We start from the raw sequence: 25,856 nt of genomic DNA on the forward strand, positions 1-25,856 counted from the left end.
TCACAAGCACCTGTAGACATCACCTATTGTAACACTTCCTCCTTGGGGCTCGCTCAGTTGTCATAGTTGCGTGTCGCACTTAAAGGTCTTCCCCAGCACATGAAAAAAGATATCCACGTGTCGCTTTGCACCTGTGTGTCCCGCGCCGCGCCTCTCTCACCTGATACGAAGCCACGCCCACTCGTTCCCCGAGAAGAGTCTCTTGCCCGTGGTGACCACGCCTATCCGCCCATCCTGCTTTAATTAAGCGCCGCGGTTTGTCAAAGAGGCGCGAGAAAGCAATTCGATCCCTCTTCTGTCAGTGTGCAGAGTCTTGCTTCGCCGAGCAACTGTGCGGGTGGGTAAGCGGTTATATAATACTGTGCTCGGTCTAATGTGCCCCCCCCTTATGTTTATATGTGGAAATGTCATCGTTCGCAATTTTTTGTTGTTTGAAGTACATGCTTCTTTCCCTTTCGTTGCTGTTATCTGAAGCGAATCTGCGGCGGTAGCCTTAGCAATTTAGTAATTGGTCTTAAATGTAATTTGAAATGTAGGAACTTAATGCAGTCTTCCAGTTTGTGATTGCCCTTAAGGCTAATTATGTATTATATATATAGGCTAATCTTTGGTGCCAACCTGTGACCACTGACACACACACACACACTTTGTCTGACCACCGACACACACACACACACACACCCACTGACACACACACACACACACACACACTTTGTCTGACCACTGACACACACACACACTTTGTCTGACCACCGACACACACACACACACCACTTTGTCTGTATCCATGGTACATGTTGCCAGGCCAGGGCATCGCATCCAGATAACAATTAGGGGTGCGTGTGTGTGCTTGTTTTGAATTAATTCATATTTATTCACACCCCTAATACACCCTGAATTTGGGCAGTTCCTGGTAGACAGATCTGACCTTTAAGACCAAGATATGCTCTAAAACTCTAAACTTTGTGAGAGTAGCGCAGGGTATACCGGTATTTTTGACCTTCACATTTATGAGGGGCAAGACTCCCATTTAGATCCTCCAAGGGTGCACTGATTCAATTGGAACAAACAGCAAGATAGTGTGGGACCTCCTCCCATTATTAAATAAAAGTGACCACCTATACACTGACAATTTTTATACCAGCATTGCATTATTTAAAAATCTGTACTGCATAGACTTGCTTGCCTGTGGGACTGTCAGAAAAGAAATAATCGTGAAAGCATTTCCCCAGCAGCTGGTTTACCCGTAGCAAGTCCTTGGGGAAGCATCCTCCTTACAAGTGATGAAAGCGCAGTGCCAGTGTGTATAAAGCCTTCCATCAAAAACTTTAAAAACCGCGTTGGAGGAGTAAGACATTGCAGGCAACTGTATAATACCATACATTGTGCAATGTAAATCAAACAGAAAAAAGTAGCAGCCTATGTAACTCAAATGGCCATGTACAACTTGTACAGTTTGGTTTAACCAGATAAAAGCATTTACAAATATCCTATTGGAGCAGCCCCCTATTCCTGCAAACTTGTCACCAGAAAATGTCTGACTGAGTCAGAGGCATTTCCCTCCAACTGTTCATAAGACAGCACCCTTAAAATGCTGCACAGTATGCTACAAAAGAGGTATAAACAAGAAGTCTACTACTGTCCTCTCCCAGGCGTGTGCGTGTGCGTGTGTGTGTGTAATGTTTTGGTCAATACCACTCGCAACTGGAACATGGGTTATATACACTATATGGTATTATGAAGGGGACATATAAAGACACTTTAAAGGAACAGTTTGGTGAAGGCCCTTTTCTATTCCACTGACTATGCCACAGTGCTCAAAGCAAGGTCCATAAAGACATGGTTGGAAGAGTTTGCTGTGGAAGAACTTGACTGACCCACAAAGTAATGACCTCTACCCCGTCGGACACCTTTGGGATGAACTGGAATGTAAATTGTGAGCCGGGCCTTCTTATCCAAATTCTGTGTCTGACCTTGCAGATGCTATACTGGATGAATGGGCAACAGTTCCCACAGAAAGGTAGAAGCTGTAGCTGCAAAGGGAGGACCATCTACATATTAATGTCGAATGTGATGTCAAAAAGTTCTTGTTCAGGCAGGCCACCTGAACCCTAGGGCTAAAAACAAAACAAAAACAACCCTAATTTTGCTTTGCTGATCCATCTACCACAGCAACAAACGGTAACTTTGTTTACCATAGTGCAGCGAGATAATCTTGTAGAAAGTTTTTTAGTAGATTGGTGTAGTTGTGTTTATAGCCCCAATCAAAATACTATTTCATAAACTGTTTTGAAATACATTTGTGCAGTAAGGTTATTGGCTATTCAGAAGGGTAAAATCTGACTATTATCGCTTTCAAGTCATCACATTGTGACTCATGAGTAAATGAACAAAAGTAACCTATGCTACCCCCTCCTCTTTCCCTACAAATTGTTTATCGTCTATGTTGGCTTACTTTTTTCCTATTCAATGCGGAAAGCAGAGTACCGGGGATTTTTTTTTTGTTTGCCTTGGTTGAGCAAAATATAAATAGCACAGCTGCATATCAGGTTAGATGAGATGGTGAACCGTGTTGTATCTTTCTACTCAGTGAGTACTTCTATTTTTTTTTTGTATTCTTCCTGAAGCGACCCCCCCTTACATGACACAGAATTTGCATTCATGCTACAAAATCTTTGTTCTTCTATGATTGACAGCTTCAAGCAACCAATCAGTGGCAGGAAAGTACTTCCAAGGAAAGCAATTGAAATACCCCTGGCTTCCGCAGAATCCCCTAGTTATTTGCAAAACAGACCACAAGGCTAATCGATTATCAACAATTTTTATTGAGGAATTGATTCTGCATGAATATAAGATGAGTTTTTTTTCAGAGCAGATGCTCTGAAAAATAGCCCTAGTCTTATAATGCGACCTCAGAAAGACTACGCCACTAGACACCAGGGAGTCTGGAGCACAGTGGCTAGTCTGCGGGGGGGGGGGCATAGTGGCATATGTGGCGGGCAGAATGGCAACTAAAAGGAAATACAAACAAGAAATGTGTTTTTTCTCAATCATAGTTTTTATTAAACATGAACAAATAGTTTATATGTGAATTTAATATTTACTAGTTAAACTTTTTTGGGGTATTAAAACCTAGCTTGAGAAATAGTTTGTCTTGTATCTTTTAAAATATAGCTTTTATTATGTCCTAGTAAAATAAGGCGATTTAAAGAAATGCCATTGTGATGAAGAGATAAAAGTGTAAAAGTACAGTGACGTTAAATTTGTTTTGCAATTCTGCTGTTTTTTAACACCCAGTTTAATGATCCATTTTTTTTCAATAGACGAAAAATTGCATTTTTTTTAATCCAATTAATCAAAAAAATATTCAGATCTAAAAAGGAGAAAAAACCCTCCCTTTTCACGGTTTTTCCATTCATTTTGTCAGTCTGCTGTGTGATGCTGCAAGAAAATAACACATGGTTTGTTTAGCAACATCTGAGTAGAGTGACCTATGCATAGGTTTGTTGGGTTGTTTGAGGATAAGAGGCCACATCTGGGACATGCACATTTCAGTTTTTCATCTTGGAATTTTGACATCTGGTCATACTAGGCCCAGATCTTATTTGGAACATGTTTTTCTTTAAATCGGCCAATTTAGTTTGCCCTGTCAAACCATTTATTTTTGAAAAATAGACAATCCAGGGTTTTTCAAATGGTGGTACTCTCCATGCATTAAGTCTACCACCAGTCTTTGTCAAAGCTTGTGGTAGCACTCTTTTCAAAAGTGGTCCAAGGAAGGAAAAGCGGCCAACCGGCGACAGGGTCATGGGCAGCCAAGGCTCGTTGATGCACGTGGGTGGCGAAGGCTGGCCCATGTGGTCAAATCCAACATTCAAGCTTCTTGGCTCAAATTGCTAATGGAGTCCATGCGTCACCTGGACAGGGCTGTTTTGGCGGCCAAAGGTGGACCTACACAATATTAGGCAGGTGGTCACAATGTTATGACTTATCTGTGTATATGTCACTGCAAAACACCCCTATATGTGTACAGTGATACGACCCATGTATAGGTTTGTTTGGGGGGATGTAAGGCCACATTTGGGAGATGTGCAGTTCAGTTTTTCAGCACTGAATTTGGACATCTGGTCGTCTTGCACCCATGTCTTGTTACAGACATATTTGAAGTCTACTAATTAAACTACCGTATTTGCTCGATTATAAGACGAGGTTTTTTTCAGAGCAAATGCTCTGAAAAATACCCCTCGTCTTATAATCGGGGTCGTCTTCTAATCAGACCTCAAATAGAGGTCTGATTAGTAGACTAAGATCCAGATCCCCCGCACCGCTGCAGGGGACCTGGATCCTCCTGTCGTCGCCCCCCCCCTCCCCACACACTTACCGGTGCCTCCGGAGGTGAAGTTGGCAGCGGGGGTTTGTATGCGTCCGTCGCAAATACCTTCCCCGACTGTCAGAGATTAGAGTTCCTGATCTCTGACAGCCGGGGAAGGTATTTGCGACGGACGCATACAAACCCCCGCTGCCAACTCCACCTCCTTCCGGCTGCCGCGGAATGAGACGTCAACCCGCTGCCCCGGCAATGCAGCAGGAAATTGGACCGGTAAGTGTGTGTGTGTGTGTGTGTGTGTGTGTGTAATGCCTTACACCCCTATATGCCACTCTGGCACTTAGGGGGTTAAAAGGCATATTATGGGGCAGAGTGGCATATAGGGAGGTATAAGGCATTTCAGGAGGCAGAGTGGCGTTAAGGGGGCATTTAATAGAGCACTCTGCCTCCTGAAATGCCTTATACCTCCCTATATGCCACTCTGCCCCATAATATGCCTTTTAACCCCCTAAATGCCAGAGTGGCATATAGGGGTATAAGGCATTTCTGGAGGCAGAGTGCTCTATATAATGCCTTTTAACTCCCTTAATGCCACTCTGCCTCCTGGAATGCCTTATACCTCCCTATATGCCACTCTGCCCCATAATATGCATTTTAACCCCCTAAATGCCAGAATGGGATATAGGGGTATAAGGCATTTCTGGAGGCAGAGTGGCACATAGGGGGTCAAAAGGCATACCATGGGGCACAGTGGCATATAGAGGGTTAAAAGGCATATCATGGGCCACAGTGCCATATTGGTGCGGCAAGCCTGGGGGCAGATGTGCGTAACTGGGGGACAGGTTGGAAAATACAAGAAATAAAAACAAAAAAAAAATATTTTTCTCAATCATAGCTTTTATTAAAAAAAATAGTTTACATGAATTAACATTTACTGGTAAAACTTTTTTCCTTTAAGGTCGTCTTATATTCAGGCTTTTTCTTTTTTTCCTAAGTTAATATTCAGATTTTGGGGGGTCGTCTTATAATCAGGGTCGTCTTATAATCGAGCAAATACGGTATATATTTTTCCTGCATATAGGGGCAGTACGTATGGGTTGTTCTTCCCCTCAGGACAAGCTTCTGAAAGACCAATGAAAAGTTAAACTCCTCCCCTCATACCAATAAAAGCCAGCAAACTGGTAGAGTCCTCAGTTCTTTCTTGTCCCTCGTAGGTGGAACAGCTTCGTGGATTCTTCTGATGGTGCGGCACACGGGTTGTTGCTGGGGGGGGCTCTGTGAGTGTTTGGCTGCGGTTTAAACTTCCCGGGTGGAAGTTCCGTGCTGCGCGCCTCGTAACTGGCTTACAGAGGCAGCGTTCACTCTATCCTTTTTTGGGAATGGAGGAGCGTGCGCAATTGCGTGGAATGCACGCCCGGGTGGCTATTCGTTCCACTGTTATCCTGTAGCGTGATCTGAGCATGCGGGGGACGGATCGTTTTTACGGCGCCAATTCTGTGCAAACCTGACTGATCACAAGAGTCCACACGGTTGTCTTGCATTGGATTTAATTTGTGTTTTATCTAATAAACATGTTGAACCCTTCATCTCCAGAAAAATACAAACCTGCTCCTCCTGCTGTAATAGCTGCTTCTAAAGCTAGACATCTAGCCTGTGCAGAGTATAATACACCGCTCCCGGACGGCTACAGAAAAAAGACTTGCCAACAGTGTGCTGCGGACATCTTGGCAAAAGAAAAGCAGAAGGAGATGCAGTCATTTTTATGCTGGTTACAAGATAATTTATCCCAGACCTTTCAGCATTTAAAGATGCAGCTAAATCTCCGGCACCTGAGTCACCTGCAAAAAGCCCCCCCCATTGTATTGTTAATCCCGTTACTGCCCCTGTTGTCTCTGGGAGGCAGATTAAGCGGGCGGTTTGTATCCCAATATCTTGTTTTATGTAAATGTATGGTTTGCTGGATATATCCAGTCCTGTGTGTCTAAAATAAATCGGTATTCGTTTGGTTTTACCCTACACTGAGTCACGGCTAGTGACCGGGGAACCGGGGAAAGTGTGTTGTCCCAGGCTAAAGGAGCACAAGTCAGCGGAGGTAGTCGGTCGAACTAGCCAGCTCCGTGACAACTGGGAAACCACAATGTCCATATAAACACCATCCAGATGTTTTGCTTAACGGCATGGATGCTGCAAAGGCCTCTTTCCAGGCTCTTTCCAGGTCGTCCGTTCCTCCCTGCGATTTATCTCTTGTTCTTCAAGCTTTATGTTCTGCGTCACTTGACCCTCTAGAGGAGATTTTTTAAAAAAAAAACTCCTCTCCCTAAAAACTGCATTTTTGGTCGCCATCACTTCAGCTAGAAGAGCAGGTGAAATTCAGGCTCTCTCGTCATCCAGTGAGTTCATTGTCTTTCATCAGGATAAAGTAGTTCTGCATCTCCGACCGTCTTTCCTCCCTAAGTCTTGTCGCGGACTAACATTAACCAGCCTATAGTGTTACCCACCTTTTTTCCTAATCCTTCTTCTCCAGAAGAGATCATGTGGCATTCTTTGGATGTTGAAAGAGCTCTTCATGTCTATTTACAACGTACTGCAACAGTTTGTGCGCCAGACCACCTGTTTCTTCAGTTTCATGGGAAATCTGCAGGTCAGGAGGTGTCCAAATCTGCTCGATGTGCTTTAACACATTCTTAAAGCACATCGTGCAGACGTGCCGGCAGCGGAGGTTGTTCACGCTTGCCGATGAACGTCTGCTAAGCTTTAACAATCTTCCTTGCCGGCACTTCCCACAGCGGAAGTGCCAGCACCGGAAGTTGTATTCCGTTCTGTGTAGAATTGATGTTCTCTGCCGGCCACGCAAGACACCCGGGACTCCGGGAATCTGCACAGGTAAGTCTGGCAGTCTCACTCACACGCGCGTGCACACACACACACACACACACACACACACACACACACACACACGCGCGCACACACAAACTCTGGAAGTCATGCACACACGCACACAGACTCTGGCAGTCACACACGCACACACACAGTCTATGTGTGTGTGCGTGCGCGCGCGCGCGTGTGTGTGTGACTGCCAGAGTGTGTGTGTGTGTGTGGTTTTTATTTTTTAGTAAGAAAGCTCGAAAGTGGTTAATAAAACAATTTGAATCCCTCTACTGGTCACAGGCTATTGAAGTGAAACTGATGAATGATTAATGACCAGACAATTAAAACATTTCAGGTTGAACTAAAATATATATATACATTTTTTTAAATGCATAAATTACCTGATCACTTGTCAGTGAGGCTGATCAATAATTTTTTTGTAGTTATTTGTTTAATGACCCCTGTCGATTTCTAGGGCAGGGCCATAATGATCAGATCATCAGCCCACTTCTGATTCTTATCTTGCAGCAATTGACCTGGAAGCACCCTTCACCCTTGTAGGAGTATTTGGCACCTTTTAATAAACTTGTTACTTTAGGTATTTCATTGTTAGTTCAGAGATATCCTATTTATTGTCTATCTTTTCTTGCAAACAAATCATCCCAGTCAGTTGAGGACAAGAAGGGCTTTCTTTAGATGCCATTTTTCTTTATTATATCTAATTTCCTATAATAAAATTTTTTTAAAAAAAAGAAAATTTTTTGTTTATTTAAAAAAAAAAATGGATGTTAAAAACAAACGGCAGAATAAAAACTTTGAGAAAAATGCAATTCTTTTTTATTTCCCAACCTGTTCCCCCAGTTACGCACATCTGAGCCCACACTGCCTCCCAGATTTGCCTTATATCCCCCTATATGCCTTATACCCCCTTGATATGCCACTCTGCCAAACACCGACCCCCCCCCCTTTGAGGTCGGATTATAAAAGAGGGGTATTTTTCAGAGCATTTGCTCTGGAAAAAAAACCTGATCTTCGAGTGGTAACAGTGCGTCCTAGATTGGGTGTTCGGTGTTGATGCCGCAGGGAGGGGCCAAACAAAGCCCCTGTTGGCGATCTCTGTGTTGCTAAATGCCCCGACATCTAGGCATTACAGCAACGCTGTAGATACTTTCTAAGCTTGTGTGATACCATGACTTGCCGGGCGTTTAGGGGTAAAGCTGGCCTTTTTAAGATTCAGTGTTTTGCGAATTAATCTTGCGTGTCACCATGTAATGTCCTGTTCCCTCACATGCCTTCTTACTTGAATATTCTACAAAAGCTCAGTTGGGTATGACCAGATTTAAAAACAGGTGTCCTTTCTGGTTGGTGTCTCTACTAATTGTGACATGAAGCGGTCATAAAATCGATCCCAAAACGTGCTCCTCTTTGGTGAAATAGTTGTTTTAATTACCCAAACATTGACTGTAATACTGGAAGATGATCCACATGCGCAGAGTCTGCAATTTCGGATAAAAGCTGATCATGTAGCCCCAACAATTGATGTACTGCCCATCTTTGTATTGGTGCAAATGTCTACTCATAAGGCTTTGACACCATCACCAGTATCGCTATATATAATGTTTCTTTGTTAAGGCCTGGCGTTAAAGACCTATCCAAGAGTCGCAATGGGAGGGGGGGTGATTTCTAGGTCTGAAATACTACCAAATATTGCTCAGGGACAGGTTCTGTGCTAACATAAGCAGGTGGAACCTTGGCATCATCTGACATGTCAGATATTGGCTCAATATCTGACACTGTTAGAGTAGCTGAGTTGTTCTTCAGACCCAGAATGGAGTACGATTTTGTTCAGAGCTGTAGGCACGAAACAACTCCCTGACCTACAGTGCCTACCCAATTCGCTCACAGACTCAACCAACCAACCAAACTGATTTTAGTGTTTGTGGGTTTTTTTTTTGTTTTTAATTTCTATTTTATATCAAATAAGATTGGGGGCGAGGGAAGGGTTAAACGTTATGAGGAATGGAAAAGGAACATACTAGATATGTGGTAAATATGCACTAAATTTGCAGATGATACACACGATGCTCTTTCTCCTTTTAGATCACAAAGATTAAAGCGTGGCAGAACATCTGCAGTAACGGTCATGCGGTCCTTGTGATTGGTCATCACAGTGAGCACATGACTGTACAGCCAGAACATTGGCGAATGAGCTGCTGTACTCTGTATTGGACGTACTGGTACATCCAGAAGGGGAATTTTGCAGTACCTTTTCTGAAGTGCTGGTACATCCATAGGGGACCAAAGAGTTTCATTTGCTTTGTGATGTAAGTTCAGAGAGTGTAACATCATTACCCCTCTTGTCTGCTCTCTGTACAGCCTGCCCTCTGCTCTGTATGGGCAAGTTATGTTGTGGCCTTACCTGCAGAATGTAACATTGAATCTTGGCCCCGGGGTCACTGTCCGTATGGACGATGATCTTATTGCACAGACTGTTTGTACTGTGATAAGTGTCAGACATTATGTAGTCATCAGAGGAGACTAAATAGTATAGGAAATATTACAACAGCATTACACCATCCAATTTAAACATTGGACTACATGTTTTAACAGTCTCAAATGCATCCACAGACAAGATCTGTAGACCTCTGCCGTACAGCTTAAGATGCCTACAGTCTACCATATCCCTAGTTTTAGCTAGACTTTCACTTTAACCACAGAGATAACACGGGAGGAATGGGTGACACGTAGCGATCTGAACAACTAAAATTGTCCCTAATCTGTAGCATATACAGAAGACGCTTACAAATCAAATCATTGTCACTGTCATGCTTTCTGTGGGATGTTTGTTTTTTGGGGGGTTTTTCCCTCTTGCTTTTCCAACACAATCGGCACAATTTTAGCTGTTGTATTCAGCATACATACATTGAAACATTAATTCCAACAACTAAAAACAATTCATTGTCCTGCTGCATGCTTCTAAGCCTCAGACCGCACATATTGTAAATTATGATCAGTTACATGTAACGGGGTGAAAAGGTTCCTGAAAAGTTTCAAAAATATATTGTGCTCTTTTCACAGTAGAGCAGTGGGATAATGGTACAGACCAAACAACTAACTTTCTTGCTAAAGCAGACAATAACAGCACCCAGTCGCCCCCCTCCCTGTACACTTTACGCACACATAATATTAAGGAGGGTTAAATAGCGCTTGCGCGGATGTACACTGCTGTCTATTGCATGGTCATAGACCAGGTTTAGCTATAGACATTGATCAAGGAAGCAGTAGTTCACCTGCATACGCTTTCTTAATGCGTTGTCATTGTTTCCATGGGACTGAAGCAACTGGGAGATCTGCGTCTCTTGCATTTGTTGTGCCAGTTTCCATGGAAGGGTGGGGTATCTACCAGTCTCTTGGCTGTTAAGACACCTGAGATTATGTACATACTGTATACCTCTACAATGGTTTGGTTGAGGTGTATGTGTATGTTTTTATATATGATCCCAAACCCTGTGAGATGGATATATCTCCCTGTCATACATGTTCAGCTTCAGTTATCCAGTTTTCGCAAGATACTATGGATTTAGCCTCAAGGCTAGGCATAATGTATTGTGTGGCATTCTACATCTACAATGGCAGCAACATCTCCCATCAAACCTGCTTGTACTTTATGCTGCCACGGTTTTACTTAATAACGAAAAAAGCCTAGTGATCTCTAGATATGATTCCACATTAAATATAGGAATACAATGTTCTTTTCAGGGGCTTCATTCTTCAGTTGCTTAACTGGGCTGTACATTGCTTTGAATAGCCTTTGCGCTTATATTATGGTCCTAATGCATATTAAAAATGCAATAAATGCATCACACCATGAGACGAGGATGAAATTTCTCCTCTGCTGGTGGCTTTTCTGTTCCCAATATTTCCCCCTGACATCTGTACTTCCTGCCTCTGCTGTTCCTGAGCTTATTTGTGTTCATGTTTGACCGACAGTAACCTCTCCTACGGCATCTAGCTGTGTATTTCTGAAAAGGGGAAATGATATGTAGATCGCATGAGAATGCAGGGTGTGATGCATCTGTGTGACTTCAGGAGAGCCTGAATGGTGGGTGGAGGGGAGTGCATCAACCCACCCATAGCAAGCAGCCATATAAGGCAGATGGTCTTGTGGGCTGATGAGAGGCTTCCAATTACAGAGAACTCGCAGGCTGATGTCATATCTCTAGTGTCTTTCCCGTTGGAGGCTGGTTTTAGTAATCAATTATAGTAGTGTGAGGAAGGAAGCTGCACCGGTCGTCATCACACTGCAGAGGAAAGAGCAGAATACCAGAGTGCAGGGATGCTGTGTGAGTATCTTCAACATCATCTTATAACATGTAACGGACAAAGCTCTCTATGCGTGTATGGTTTTAATGCTGAAAATGTGCGTATCGTTATGCCTACGTAAAATGTATATTGAAATAACTGCCAGTATGTTGCCAATGCAGAGAAGCTGTTCTACATACTAAAAATGTTTCAATAACATGCAGTGCATTTACCTTTCCTCATAAATCAACCCCTATAATTTCACTTGTATATGCTAGGTGTATTTTCATTTACGGTATGTGATGAGTGCTTCAGTGTTTGTGGGTTTGGAAATTCTATGGAAGGGGGAACTGCATTTATTTTAATTTTATTTTACCTATACCATTTTATTACTCCGACACGGCGCATAGTGCTGTGGAGCGATAAATTACAGATTTACTTTGAAAAACAAATATGTAAAATGCCGTAATCTGTTGAAAGGTTTACAAGCAGGAAACGCTTTAATCTTTCGTGCCACAAGGTTGCAATCCAATCTAACAACCACATTAGACACAAAATAAGGATACAGGGAGCAGCCATCTTGGCTGGACTAGAATAAACTATGACAACCTGTGATGCATAGAATTATATGCACCTGTTAAATATAAGTGGAGGCTCCCAAAACCTAAATTTTATTTCTGCCTTTTTTTTATATTGATTGTGTAGGTCTAGCTGCGGTTCTAGTTCCCAACATTGTAGTCAAACCAAAACTAACTGGTCCACTTGAGGGTTAGCTCAACCCAATGGTACATGTGCACAGATCTGAAAGACAGCTAGTATGCGGGACAGGCATAGTGTGTGTGTGTGTGTGTGTGTGTACATCCGATCATCCAATCCCACAGAAGTCTTTTAAAAAGCAACCCACATGGTTGTTCACACTGCAATGTGGTTTCACTGAAGACCCTGCTAATTTATGTACATGTACTCCTATAATGGGCAAGTGGAATGTATTTTTGGACTTAATATATTGCATGCGGTAGTGTCAGCTGACTGTTTAACAGTTTACCTCTGATTATGGTAATTTAGAGCTGCTAGAAATAACCAATGTAAAATTAATATATTCTGTACATCTGACTCTACATAGGTCCTATGTACCAAACTGAGGAAATGCTCAGTTACTGCTGCGAAGAATATATTCTGTATTAAGACGTTTTAAGTGTGGATTACTTTTAATATATATCTTGTGTTAAACTGAGAAACCAGTCTTCTGGTCTTAGTTGCAATCCTATTCCACTGGTTGCCCGTAATAGGTTTATTGTAAAGTTGTTTTTGTTTTGTTTTTTTTGTAGTGACATTACAGTGTGATTCAGACATGTCTGCTGTAATAAATGCTTCAAGTGCAGACCTCATAGAAAACTCCAAAACATCTGCGCAAGATGTGTGTCTGAATGATATCCTGCTATCTTCTCAACAGAGGTAAATATAAATGGCTAAAAGCACACAAATACTTAGAATTATGGTTTTATGCCAGCATATCTTTTATATTTTAAGAAAAGCTAATAGTAATTATACCATTAAAAAATAGTCGCCGCCTTTTTAATTTATTAAAATTTATATCAATTGTAAATGTTTTATTTTACCTAAATGCAGATCCCAAAGTGCATTGACTTTATGTTCTTTAAACTATTTCAGGCTTGATGTGAAAAACATACAGAATTGCATCTCTGAAGCCACCGACATGCAACAACTGACAGACTGCAAGACCAAAGAAGACCTGCCCCAGTCAGATGGTATGGCTTTACCCTGTACATGTGTGTGCATATATATTTCTTGGGGGGGGGGGCAGACGGTGTAAGATAATGCTTTCAAAAATAGAGACGCTAATTTTTGCATTTTGTAAAATTATAAAAATAAAGTGAGCAAACAGAAAAAAATCTAAATCAAATTAATATTGGGTGTGACCACCTTTTGCCTTTTTAAAACAACTTCAATTCTTCTAGGTGCACTTGCACAAAGTCGGTCACCAATTTAATATGTAGGTTAAAACACAATTATTAACTGAAACAAACGGCTGTGTAGGAGTGGTAAAAGAATGAGTGTTTGCAGGCAGCAGTGAAGCATGGTGGAGGTTCCTGGCAAGTTTGAGCTGCTTTTCTGCAAATGGAGTTGGGGAATTTTGCTGAATTAATTAATTTTGCTTAATGCAGAGAAGATGAGGCAGATGCATATCCTGATGCAGCTCAATCAGTGAAGTATCTGATTGGCCCCAAATATATTCTGCAGCATGGCAAGGGCCCCAAACATACAGCCAAAGTCACTAAGAACTACAATCTGGAGTCTTGGAAGTGATGGTGTGGTTCCCACAGAGCCCTGATAACATCATTGTCTATTTGGGATCACGTGGAGAGAAAAGTAACTGAGGCTGGCTAAATCCACAGAATTGTCAGTTCTCCAAGATTTGGAACAACCTACCTGCTGGGTTCCTTAAAAACAGTTTGCCTTCAAAACGGCTTTTTTTTTTTTTTTTTTTTTTAAATACACTTGCAAAGGGTGGTTAAACCAAATGTTGATAATGTGATTTAGGCTAGGTTTCCACTTGGGGTTTTGTCCTGTGTTTTTTTCTTGATGAAAAACGCCAAGAAAACTGCCACTGCATTTACCTGCGTTTTGGTGTTTTTTCTGGAGTTTTTTCTGGCGTTTTAGCCTTTCTGTGGAAATTGCTTTTTTTGACCTTAGGCAGTTTTTCCAGCCTTTACAAGTTAGATGTTTCACCCAGCTAAAAGGGATTTGGATAAATGGCAAGTATCTGCCCTCTCCTGATGTCATTTACTTGGTAGAGTTCTACTTAAACACCCCGGCGGACCCTTTTGTCTCTTTTCTGTGGTTTGTAAGGCATGCTTTATTCCGAATGTCTGCTCCTCTAGGAAGATTGGCCCCAAATGATGGTGCAAATTGTTTGCTGTTGCTTTTGGCACGCAGGATCCAGTTAATGCGTTGGGTATGTTTGTTTGTAAAGGCATGTTTGTTCCCAATGGTGTAAAGTTCAATATGAACTTTGTTTTGTGTGAAACTATTTGTTTCCAGCCTATTTCTCGTAGGACACACAGATACTGGGTCCATCCTCTGCATTGTGACTGTGGAAAAAAACGCCAAGGCAAAAAACCCACATGGCTTTTTCGTGGCGTTTTTTCTCTCCCGTTGACTTCTATTGGAGAAAAACGCCAAGATTTCCTTGCAAAAAACGCCAGAGTGTCAACATGCTGCGATTCTGAAAAACTGCCACAGAGCCCAAAAAAGCAAAAAAAACGCCAAAGAGGACTGAAAAAACGCCAAACAGAAAAACGCCAAGTGGATATGGCGTTCTGCGATTTCCTATTGAAGAACAACTAACATCTGGCTGCAGCGTTTTTTCACTAAGCCATGTGGCTGTATTGGCGTTTTTATGGGCGTTTTTAGCACAAAAAAAAACAAGTGGAAACCTAGCCTTAGGGTTTTTCTGGTCACTCGCTTTGCTTTTTGTTAAATTATAGATATTAACATTTTATTTTTGATAGCATTCTTACTTTATAGCATTTTTTTCATACCTTCCTAAAACCTTTGCACAGTACTATGTATGTGTGCGTATAATATATACACACACAAACACGTGTTAATCCCTTAAGGATATTTAATCTCTGATAAGGCTATGACAGCTTTAGTAATTTATCAAAATAAACCGATTTTATCTTTCTTGGAAGGGTATTATGCCATTGACCTTTGAATGCTGACATGTTTGATTGCAGGTACCTGATCTGTTGCTGCGCCAGATGTAACATAGGCAAACCTAGGTTGAAAAGTATAAACTATAAAGCTATGACAGTTCATCTTAAAATTTTAAGGAAGTGGTCCATTTCTCAAACTGTTTGTTTTCTGAAATTGCATAACCGTGCAGTGTAGAAACTCACTTTAACCAAATACTTTTGTATAGAAAAGATAGCAGTTACATAAACGCGACAACATGAGGGCATCAGTCTCCATGGATAAAAATGATCTGCAACCACAAGCAAACCTTAATTTATGTATTAAGTTACTACTTTAGTTTACACTCTAATTTTCAGCTTTTTCATATGCATTTTCCCTCCCTAACATCTCATCCATATTCCCTGTACCTATTACTTTTGTCCCAGTACTTCCTAATGACTTTATTCTTTTAGTGTCTTTCATATTTAGTAATTTATTTATTTTTTATTTAAATGTTGCTTCAAGTAGATTCTACGACAAATATCAACTGTCATATATATATTTTTGGAATAGGTTGTTCCATGTATTTCTGGACAGACTTTCTAATGGACACTATATTCTTATTTGAAGAGAAATCCCTGCATTGAATATTGTTTCCCAGAATGCTAGCGTTTTCGATTTCTAGGGTTAGGGAAATTGGTCTCCCCGTACTACTCAAAAGGGGAGGGCCAGCTGCAGCTTTTAATGGTGGTGGAAATACGAATGTTTTGTTTAAACTTCATGTTATCCATTTTCAAGGTGCTGCGCTTACAGGTTTACCATCCTCAAACACGAAGCTGTGGACCACTCAGAGGGATGGCACAGTGCAGCTCCGGATAGAAGAGTCTGGTGTGGCCAGTTTGCCTCCAATCACCATTCACCAGCTGTTCCAGGAATCTGTTGGCAAATATGGTGATTGTGTAGCGCTGGCATCAAAACAAGGAGATCAGTGGAACAAAATCACCTATAAACAATACTATGAACAATGTAGAATAGCAGCCAAAGGCTTCATTAAGGTATAGAACCTTAGCAGGTTTTTTTTTCTTCACCCCCCCCCTTCCCCCTGAATCTTTTGACTGTACAATTGTTTTCCCTTGTCTTACAGTTGGGTTTGGAGAGATATCATGGTGTAGGCATCCTGGGGTTTAACTCCGCAGAATGGTTTATTGCAGATGTGGGAGCTATTCTCGCTGGGTAGGTTAAACGTATCTGTGTTTTTCTTTTTTGTTTTTTTAGTTTGTTTTTTCAACACATTAGTAAAGGTTGCTGTAGTGCCTTATGTTTTTGGTCTGGCTTATGTGATTTTACACCTGGACAACTCGTCCCAAACATTTAGTATGAATGCTTTTTGTTGGGCTTACTTGATTGATTTGCTTATCAGTCTCCATAATGCTATTGCAATCCTTTTTCTTTTTGTTTTGTTACTAACTTCCCTAGATTCTTACAACATGTAATACTGCAGTATACATCCTAAACATATTCATCCTTAAAAATAACATGCTGTTTTGTTTTGTTTTTTTTATATTCTGATTTTCATATTACAATACATAATGTAGACATAGTTAACAGAATTTTTACAGATCGAAATCGTCCATACATGACATGTTTGAGCAGGTATATCCAATTTATAATTTCACTATCTCACTGATCTGTAAAGGAGCAACTCCAGTTTCAATAAAACTTTTGATGCATCCATTCGGTCATTCACACCATTGATACTGGGAGTTAGGGGAGTTCTAATCTAGATTGATCAATCATATCCTTGGGAGTCATGCTGGGGGGAAGCATTTTTGAAGAGGTGCCGTTCGCCTGTCTAATTGCTTCGTAGTCTCCTTACTTCTTTTTTATCTCCCATATTTGTCTTAAACCTTGGTTCCTTAGCTTGTTAGGTAGGATTTGATCTATTTATTCTATTCATTTTTGTTGGAACCATATACTTCCAAAACAATGGGGTACAATAATTTCTGTCGGATGATTTTCAGGTTCCCCCTAAATGAAATTGATCTTAAGAGTTAAAGTATCTTCGGGATGAGATACATCTTAACCAACTCTTTTTCCCAACCAAGATAACTCAAGATTTCTCCAGGCCACCAAGTTCCCCCTGACTTCTCCAAGTAATGCCGCATAATTAGTATCTATCGTACTTCCAATTTTGTGTTGTGCCAGTTCAACTTGGAATATAGTTCATCTATATCTCGCTCTACGAGAGCTAGGGTTAGCGTTTGTGGTTTAGATAAATTTAATTTATAGTTGGAGTAATTACTATATTCCTCAATGACCTGTAACAGTGCCTGGAAAGAGGTGAGTGGACTAGTCAGAGACTGTAATTTTATATTCTTGTTTATCAATCATTATACTGTTACATCTTTGGACTGTCGGATCATTTCTGCCAAAGGTTCTATGGATAAAATATATAGTTGTGGGGCCAATGGGCACCCCTGGCATGTCCCGCTTTTAATACTGAATTGCTTGGGCTCCAGCGTTGGACCTATTACTTTAGCACTTGGATTTGAGTAGAGAAGCATTGTATAATCCTTAAATCTTCCCTTAATTCCAAATATCTGTAGAACTTGGTCTAGGAAACCCCAGTCTACCCGATTGAATGACTTTTCGGCATCTAAGACCAGAAAGGCAGTCCTGGCACGATTAGGCTCCTGTTGCTGTATTAGGTTCAAAATCTTAAGAATATTATTCGCCACGCTCCTGCCCTGGCCAAATCCCACCTGCTCTTTTTGGACCAGTCTAGGACAACTTCCTTAAGTGTATCGGCAGGTATTTTTGAGAATAATTTAACATCCAAGTTGATCAGGGAATGGGTCTATAGTTCAGAATTCTGGATGGATCTATCCCAGGTTTTAAAATTGGTAAAATTGCGGCCTGGAGAAAATCATCTGGACATCTTTCTAGGTTTGGAAGCTCTGAGTATACCCTTAACAATATCGGGGCTATCATTTCATCCAATTTCTGATAGAAGATAGCAGTGTTGCCATCTGGGCCCTGGGGCTTTGCCCAATTTGAGTTTAGATATTCCTTTCCTAATTTCAGCCAGAGAGATAGGGAGGTCTAGCTATTCCAGTTTTTCAGTGTTGGAAACGCAAGCTTAGATAAAAAGCTCTTCGTTGTTCAGGAGTATCTACTTTGGTTAAATCTCTACAACTATTTATAATATTGACCAAAGGCTGCAGATATGGTTTTACTCTTATATATATATATATATATATATATATATATATATACTTTTACTCTTATTTTTTACCCTATTTGTGAGAGATTTGGCTGCCCTGCTATTCGAATGGTACAATTTGTGGCGCAAATATAATAGGGACTGATGTTATTGAATAGTTTAGATTTAATTTTCTCTTTAATTTCATTAATCTGTATATCTATTTGTTCATTTTGCTGTTTCACGGGTGTGGGGGTGCTTTGGAGAAATGAAAGGACAACTAGGCAACTGTAGTAACTTCTCTCTACATGAAGCGGTACTTACCGTATTTGCTCGATTATAAGACGAGGTTTTTTTCAGAGCAAATGCTCTGAAAAATACCCCTCGTCTTCTAATCGGGGTCGTCTTCTAATCAGACCTCAAATAGAGGTCTGATTAGGAGACTAAGATCCAGATCCCCCGCACCGCTGCAGGGGACCTGGATCCTCCTGTCTCACCCGACCCCCCCCATCATACACACACTTACCGGTGCTTCCTGCAGTGTTGCCGGGGCAGCGGGTTGACGTCTACGCGATACGCGTAGACAACGTCCGCTGCAGCCGGAAGGAGGTGTGGCTAGCAGCGGGGGTTGTCTGCGTCCGTCGCATAGACCTTCCCCGACTGTCAGAGATCAGAGTTCCCCGCTCCGGTGCGGGGAACTCAGATCTCTGACAGCCGGGGAAAGTATACGCGACGGACGCATACAAACCCCCGCTGCTAGCCACACCTCCTTCCGGCTGCAGCAGAAGGCGACGTCAACCCGCTGCCCCGGCTGGAAGCACCGGTAAGAGAGGGGGGGAGAGCGGGGGAAGGGGGGTGAGAGAGGGGGGGTAAGAGAGCGGGGGAAGGGGGGTGAGAGAGGGGGGGTGAGAGAGAGAGAGAGAGAGAGTGTGTGTTAGTTAAATGGGGGTATAGGGTGTGTGTGTGTGTGTGTGTGTGTGTGTTAGTTAGTTAGTTAAATGGGGTATAGGGGGTGTGTGTGTGTGTGTTAAATGGGGGCATAGGTCATTTCTGGAGTGGCGTTAAGGGGGCATTTAATAGAGCACTCTGCCTCCTGAAATGCCTTATACCTCCCTATATGCCACTCTGCCCCATAATATGCCTTTTAACCCCCTAAATGGCAGAGTGGCATATAGGGGTATAAGGCATTTCTGGAGGCAGAGTGCTCTATACAATGCCTTTTAACTCCCTTAATGCCACTCTGCCTCCTGAAATGCCTTATACCTCCCTATATGCCACTCTGCCCCATAATATGCATTTTAACCCCCTAAATGCCAGAATGGGATATAGGGGTATAAGGCATTTCTGGAGGCAGAGTGGCACATAGGGGGTCAAAAGGCATACCATGGGGCACAGTGGCATATAGAGGGTTAAAAGGCATATCATGGGCCACAGTGCCATATTGGAGTGGCAAGCCTGGGGGCAGATGTGTGTAACTGGGCGACAGGTTGGAAAATACAAGAAATAAAAACAAAAAAAATCTTTTTCTCAATCATAGCTTTTATTAAAAAAAATAGTTTACATGAATTAACATTTACTGGTAAAACTTTTTTCCTTTGGGGTCGTCTTATATTCAGGCTTTTTCTTTTTTTCCTAAGTTAATATTCAGATTTTGGGGGGTCGTCTTATAATCAGGGTCGTCTTATAATCGAGCAAATACGGTATTTAGTGACATTTAATAGCCTCCCTCGGAGGGACAGCACCTTTTTAAGTGCTACTTTCCACATAAGGGGAATTGCCTAGTCTATTTTCTGTTTGTATGTTCTGCTACATTGTTGTGCTCGCGCCCCGTTTAAGCAATCTAACTATATACTGGTGGCCCTGAGTTAGACTGAACACGCCACTGAACCTTTAGTTGAAGAATGTCGAGGCATGGAAAATAAGGGATCAAAGAAGATAAGATAAAGGTAGATAGGGTTTTATCTAGTATTGGTTGCAGCAGGCCATTTAGATACTCCTCACACTCTATTGTTGACTCTTTTTAGTCACTTGTCTTTTGACTGTATAATGCACCCTATCGAATAAAACGTGTGCTGTGGTTGTTAAGCTCTTGCAATACAGATACAAATATACACTTCACATACGTAACTCCTCCAACCCCCTCTGTAATTTTTTCACTGCTATCGTTTGTCTAAGACTATTGTGTGTTTTCAATGTGGGGGTTTTTTTGTTTTCCTACTAGTTTGTGTGCACGCGCCTTTAACTTTATCAAAAACGAGTTTTTCATTATTTCGTTAGTGGGTTTGCTGTTGGAATCTATACTACAAATTCAGCCGAGGCATGTCATTACGTGGCAGAGAATTGTGAGGCCAACATCCTTGTGGTGGAGAATCATAAACAGCTTCAAAAAATCCTTCAGGTTAGTGCGTGCATTTTGAGGATGAGACTGGAAAGCTGTAATGTAAAAATAATTTTACAATATTCCATTCTGTGACATTTTGTTAATGGGTGTGGTGGCTTTTTTTTTTTTTTTTTTTTATATATGCTCTGTGTACTCTTGGGTCTCTTCATAGTTCACAAAAATGTGCACAGCTTTTATTTTTGTAACAAATAGATAAATCTCACTATCATGCTTAGTTAAGTGGGATGGGGCAAGCACATTGTAGGCAAAGCTGACTGCTTTAGGTGTTTTCCCCCTTCCAGGTCCAGGATCAGCTACCTCATCTAAAGGCGATTATCCAGTACAAGGATGAACTGAAAGAAAAGAGACCCAATCTCTACACGGTTTGTGGGCTTTTTTTTCTTTTTTGTTTGTGTTTTTCCCCTCATATCTGCCACTTTCAATGCAGCCTGCTTTCTAGCAGAGACGTGCTTAGTGGCACACTTTCAGAGGTTGAATTTAGCCCTGCGTTCCATTAAAGGTTTGTGCCACAGAGGCAATCTAGTAAATGTTTATTTATATTAATATATATATATTTACTCCTTTGTCTGTCTTGCAGTGGGCTGACTTCATGCAGCTTGGGAAGGATGTCCCAGATTCGCAGCTGGACCAGATAATTGATTCACAGAAACCAAACCAATGCTGCACCCTGATTTACACATCTGGAACCACAGGCCAACCAAAGGGGGTTATGTTGAGCCATGATAATGTAAGCAAATAAGTGATACATTTTTCTATTTTACAATGCATAGTTTACCTTGGATGGATTTTATCAAGATACAGTACAAGCGGAAGAAAACAGTAATGCATTCTTTTCCCATTTCACAGTATACACCAAACTAAATAATGAAAGTAACAAAAAATTAATATCCAGCTTTTCTGTGCAAAAGGTTGTGTGGAAGGAGGGTGTACTTGTCATATAACAATGGCTGAAATCTGGATATAAGCAATAGACTGGCTACTAACATCCTTCTACTCTGTCATGTGTTACCATGAAAATCAGCAGGTTTTTTAAGCAATTTCACTAAGAAGTGGTTGCCACCCTAAGGGTTAATGATGAAGCCGGGTGTGCCTCCCCTCATATATGTGAGGGAATCCCAAAAGCCTGCATGCACTCTTAGAGGGGGCCTGGGAACAGTCGCTGGGCATAGTTCTTTAACTCCATGAAAAAAAAAGAAGTCTCTACAAACACTATAGTCTGAGAAATCGATGCTTGTAATTTAGTTATATTGGGTCAGTGCCTGACAGGCTACGTTTTAAATCAGGAAAAATGGGTAGACTAGATGGGCCAACTGGTTCTTATCTGCCGTCAAATTCTCTTTCTAAGTGGACATCTAAAGAATACATTGCCTTTTAGTTGCTTCATATCATACCTTCATATCTGCTGATTTTATTTAATGTCTCAGCATAACTTTGGAATAGTAACCATTTTACAATTTCCAGATAACTTGGACAGCCACAGCAGCTGGCAAAACTGTGCGGCTCAGAGAGGCCACTGACCAACAGGAGACTGTCATCAGTTATCTTCCGCTGAGCCATATTGCTGCACAGATGATAGATATCTGGCTGACCATGAAATATGGAGGAGCCACTTACTTTGCACAGCCAGATGCACTGAAGGTAACTTGACAGATGACAAGCTCTGAACCAGGAACCGTAGGTCACACAGAGCATATCTCTGGACTAGTGCAGATAACTGATCCAGTTTGTTGTTTTTTCTCTCTCTGAAATCTGTTGTATAATAGCCAATTGGATATCTCGTATTCAAGGTTAATTATCCCCTACCTCTGGATTTTTGTAAAGTAGACATGGGCCAGGATTTCAAGCATTTTCATGGCATGTGAGGTATTTCACATAACACAACCCCTCACATATCCTTTTTCCTCACAGGGCTCTCTAGCAAACACTTTGCGGGAGGTTAGGCCAACAGCCTTTCTTGGCGTTCCCAGAGTGTGGGAGAAAATGCAAGAGAAAATGAAAGCCATTGGAGCCAAATCTTCTACTATTAAACGAAAAGTGGCATCTTGGGCCAAGGGTGTAGGCTTGGAGACCAACCTGAAGCGGATGAATGGGTAACATACATTTTTATTGGGGGGTATTGACACAGGTTCCTCTGCCTGCATAGATTAAACTGGCCTTGCTTTAGGCTCTTTCTGTGAAACATTTGTGCCTGACCATACATGGAGGGAGATGTATAATTCATAGACCAATATGTGGCTATATGTTAACTTTGGATACTGACTGTTTGGTTTTCCCCAACCCAGGTCCTCCCTTAATCCCATGAAATACCATATGGCCAAGAAACTGGTTTTCAAAAAGGTGCGCAAGGCTCTTGGCCTAGACCGCTGCACGAAATGTTACACAGGGGCTGCCCCAATCACAAAAGACACCATTGAATTTTTCCTGAGTCTCAATATACCAGTGTACGAGCTGTATGGGATGAGTGAGAGTTCAGGCCCACACACTATCTCTCTGCCCGATGCCTTTAGAATCACAAGGTATGTTATGTAGGTCTGAACCTGTACTTGATGTGGGTTTTTAAAGGCCATACGTGAGGTCTTTTGGGTGTTTACTTCATCGGTAGCTTTTTTATTTTTTTTCTTCCTCTTTGTGTTAAACAGGCATTGCCTTGGACATTTTGTAATTGGGGGGGGGTCTTTTCCATCTTTAGAGGAGATCTTTCCTCTCCCTCGAGTAATATTAGTCTAATGTTTTTATCACATTTGCAGCTGTGGGAAAGTAATTTCAGGTTGCCAAACCAAAATATACCAACCAGACGGTGAAGGAGCTGGAGAGATTCTTTTTTGGGGACGACATGTCTTCATGGGTTATCTAAACATGGAGGAAAAAACAAAGGAGTCTCTGGATGAGAAGGGCTGGCTGCATTCTGGGGACATAGGGAAACATGATGACAAAGGATTCCTGTTTATCACAGGAAGAATCAAAGGTAATGCCTGTTACTTACAGAATTACATGCAATTATGTATGTGCATGTTTAATAGATGGGGGAAAAGCACCTTTTCACAAATACATCATTATGCAAATATTTTTTTTGTCTTAGTCTGTAGTTGTCAAAGGGACAGCCCCTTTAAACTAGGGCTTCTGTGCCTTTTAAAATGTACTTGTATGTCTTTAAAACTTGTCAGGAAGTCCATTAGGATGTACAGGTAGGTCCCAACTTTGTTGCAGAGACATCTCTCTGCCGCTACGAGAGTGACAACCTGGACTCTCCCCTGTTGGCAGCAGCCTTCTGATTGTGTGTAAAGGTGCTTGCCACAGTGATGGCAGATTTTAAGGCATACCAACGAACAGTAAATTTGCAGTAACATACGGAAAAATACTTTAACGGACTCCCCAAGAATCTTGCAGATAGTGAGTGCCGAATGTTAAGGTTCGCTTCACAGTATGTACGTTAGGTGGTTTTTAAGCAATATATAAACATTTTAATCTGTAATCACCACTACATAACCTGATATATTATATAGTGTATAATGTTTTATATCCTAAATGTAAAAAATATGTATGAAACTGGCACTTTTCAGCCATCATAACTTGTCTAGTTGCTATTTCTTGTGGGGCAGTAATATACTGTTCTAGTACAGTAGTGGTCTGCTTTGGGGTTGGTAAGTGGGTAGTATTGTTTTTTGTTCTGTTTTTTTTTTTTTTTTTTTTTTTTTTTTTTTTTTTTACATCTTGCCATTTATTTTACATTTTGATGGCTGAATTGGTTTTTAATAGGGTGACTCTTGTGACTCCTATAAGTTTGCGTTTCATTGATCTGTTTTCAGAACTGATAATTACTGCTGGTGGAGAAAACATCCCTCCAGTTCCCATTGAGGATGCCGTGAAGGAGCATGTCCCAATTATAAGTAATGCCATGTTGATAGGAGACAAGAAGAAGTTTCTCTCCATGTTACTTACACTTAAGGTAAGCTGTCATAATGGCAGCAGGCTATGTGAAGGGTAGCCTACCCATTCTAGTGTATTGCAGATGGTTTGAGTTTACATCGTGTTCACTGGGAATGTCTCAGTAATGTGTTACATGTTATCTATTGCAGTGCAATATAAATGCAGATACTGGAGATCCAGAAGATGAACTGACTCCAGAGGCCATTGAGTTTTGTTTGAAACTGGGCAGCAAGGCCACACGTGTGTCTGACATTATTGGTGGTAAAGAAAAGGCAGTGTATGCAGCTATCCAGGAAGGCATAAATACAGTGAATGAGATGTCCACTTCAAACGCACAGAAGATACAGAAGTGGCTGGTACTCCAGCGTGATTTCTCCATTGCCGGAGGAGAGCTGGGTGAGGGAGAAAAATGGGCAGACATTCGTATTGGGAGTGGCCTGGAAGTGGGATGTCTTTTACTAATAAGCAGTATTATTACTAATCCATACACATGACAAAATACCTAACAACATCAAATGAAATATATATCAGTATCTTTTCCGTTTTTTTTTTTTTTTAAATCTTCTATTTTTTTTTTTTAGGCCCCACCATGAAACTGAAGCGTCCAGTAGTTTTGAAGATGTACAACAATGAAATTGAGAGCTTTTATCAAGATGCATTGACACCCACAGAAAATGTAATTTCCCCAAAGTAGCTTGCTGTCTCGTGCTGCAATAAGGCATTCTTCTTCCTTTGCAACTTTCTTACTTGCAGCCCTATGACAATGGAAAATGATTTATCTGGCACGACTCTTAGCAGGCGTGCATGAAGGAACCCTTTTTGAATCCTATTTTTTTTTCTCTCTCTTCCCATTCCATTTGAGGTCATCTCAAGTACCTGCCAACCCTTTTGCTACTACAGCCTTTACGCAGTGGAAACCAGACTGGGTATTGGTGGGAGGGCATTCTCCCTTCATGCAATAAGTGCCTCGTGAGTGAAATGGGAAGCAAGGCAGTGGGTTAAAGGAAGACAAACACTGGCATTAAAAATATTTTTTTCTGAATATATAAGTGTCCCTGTAACCCACTGATTGCCTGAGAGGAAGCACACCACTCTGCTAGCCAAGTGAGCTAATGGATGGTGATGCCTCA

The 25,856-nt window shown here is 41.4% G+C and overlaps 1 protein-coding gene across 4 annotated transcripts; it reads left to right on the forward strand.

The window, feature by feature from the left end:
- The first annotated feature begins 226 nt into the window (after positions 1 to 226).
- Positions 227 to 25,450, forward strand: ACSBG2 (acyl-CoA synthetase bubblegum family member 2). 4 transcript variants are annotated; one of them, XM_053462225.1, is made up of 15 exons: positions 227 to 337; positions 12,826 to 12,952; positions 13,169 to 13,266; positions 15,995 to 16,251; positions 16,341 to 16,429; positions 20,676 to 20,796; positions 21,081 to 21,161; positions 21,377 to 21,526; positions 22,261 to 22,437; positions 22,708 to 22,889; positions 23,082 to 23,315; positions 23,547 to 23,764; positions 24,606 to 24,745; positions 24,876 to 25,122; positions 25,308 to 25,450. In XM_053462225.1, the coding sequence occupies exons 2-15, from the start codon at positions 12,849 to 12,851 to the stop codon at positions 25,418 to 25,420; spliced, it is 2,211 nt and encodes a 736-aa protein (XP_053318200.1). In that variant the 5' UTR covers positions 227 to 337; positions 12,826 to 12,848; the 3' UTR covers positions 25,421 to 25,450. The 4 variants fall into 4 exon arrangements, with proteins under 4 accessions (XP_053318200.1, XP_053318208.1, XP_053318195.1 ...); XM_053462233.1 differs by having other exon boundaries at positions 269 to 341; XM_053462220.1 differs by lacking the exon at positions 227 to 337 and adding an exon at positions 11,310 to 11,538 and having other exon boundaries at positions 16,010 to 16,251.
- Positions 25,451 to 25,856: the final 406 nt, after the last annotated feature.

This window comes from Spea bombifrons, chromosome 1 (genome assembly GCF_027358695.1).
Source record: "Spea bombifrons isolate aSpeBom1 chromosome 1, aSpeBom1.2.pri, whole genome shotgun sequence".
NCBI lineage: Eukaryota > Metazoa > Chordata > Amphibia > Anura > Pelobatidae > Spea > Spea bombifrons.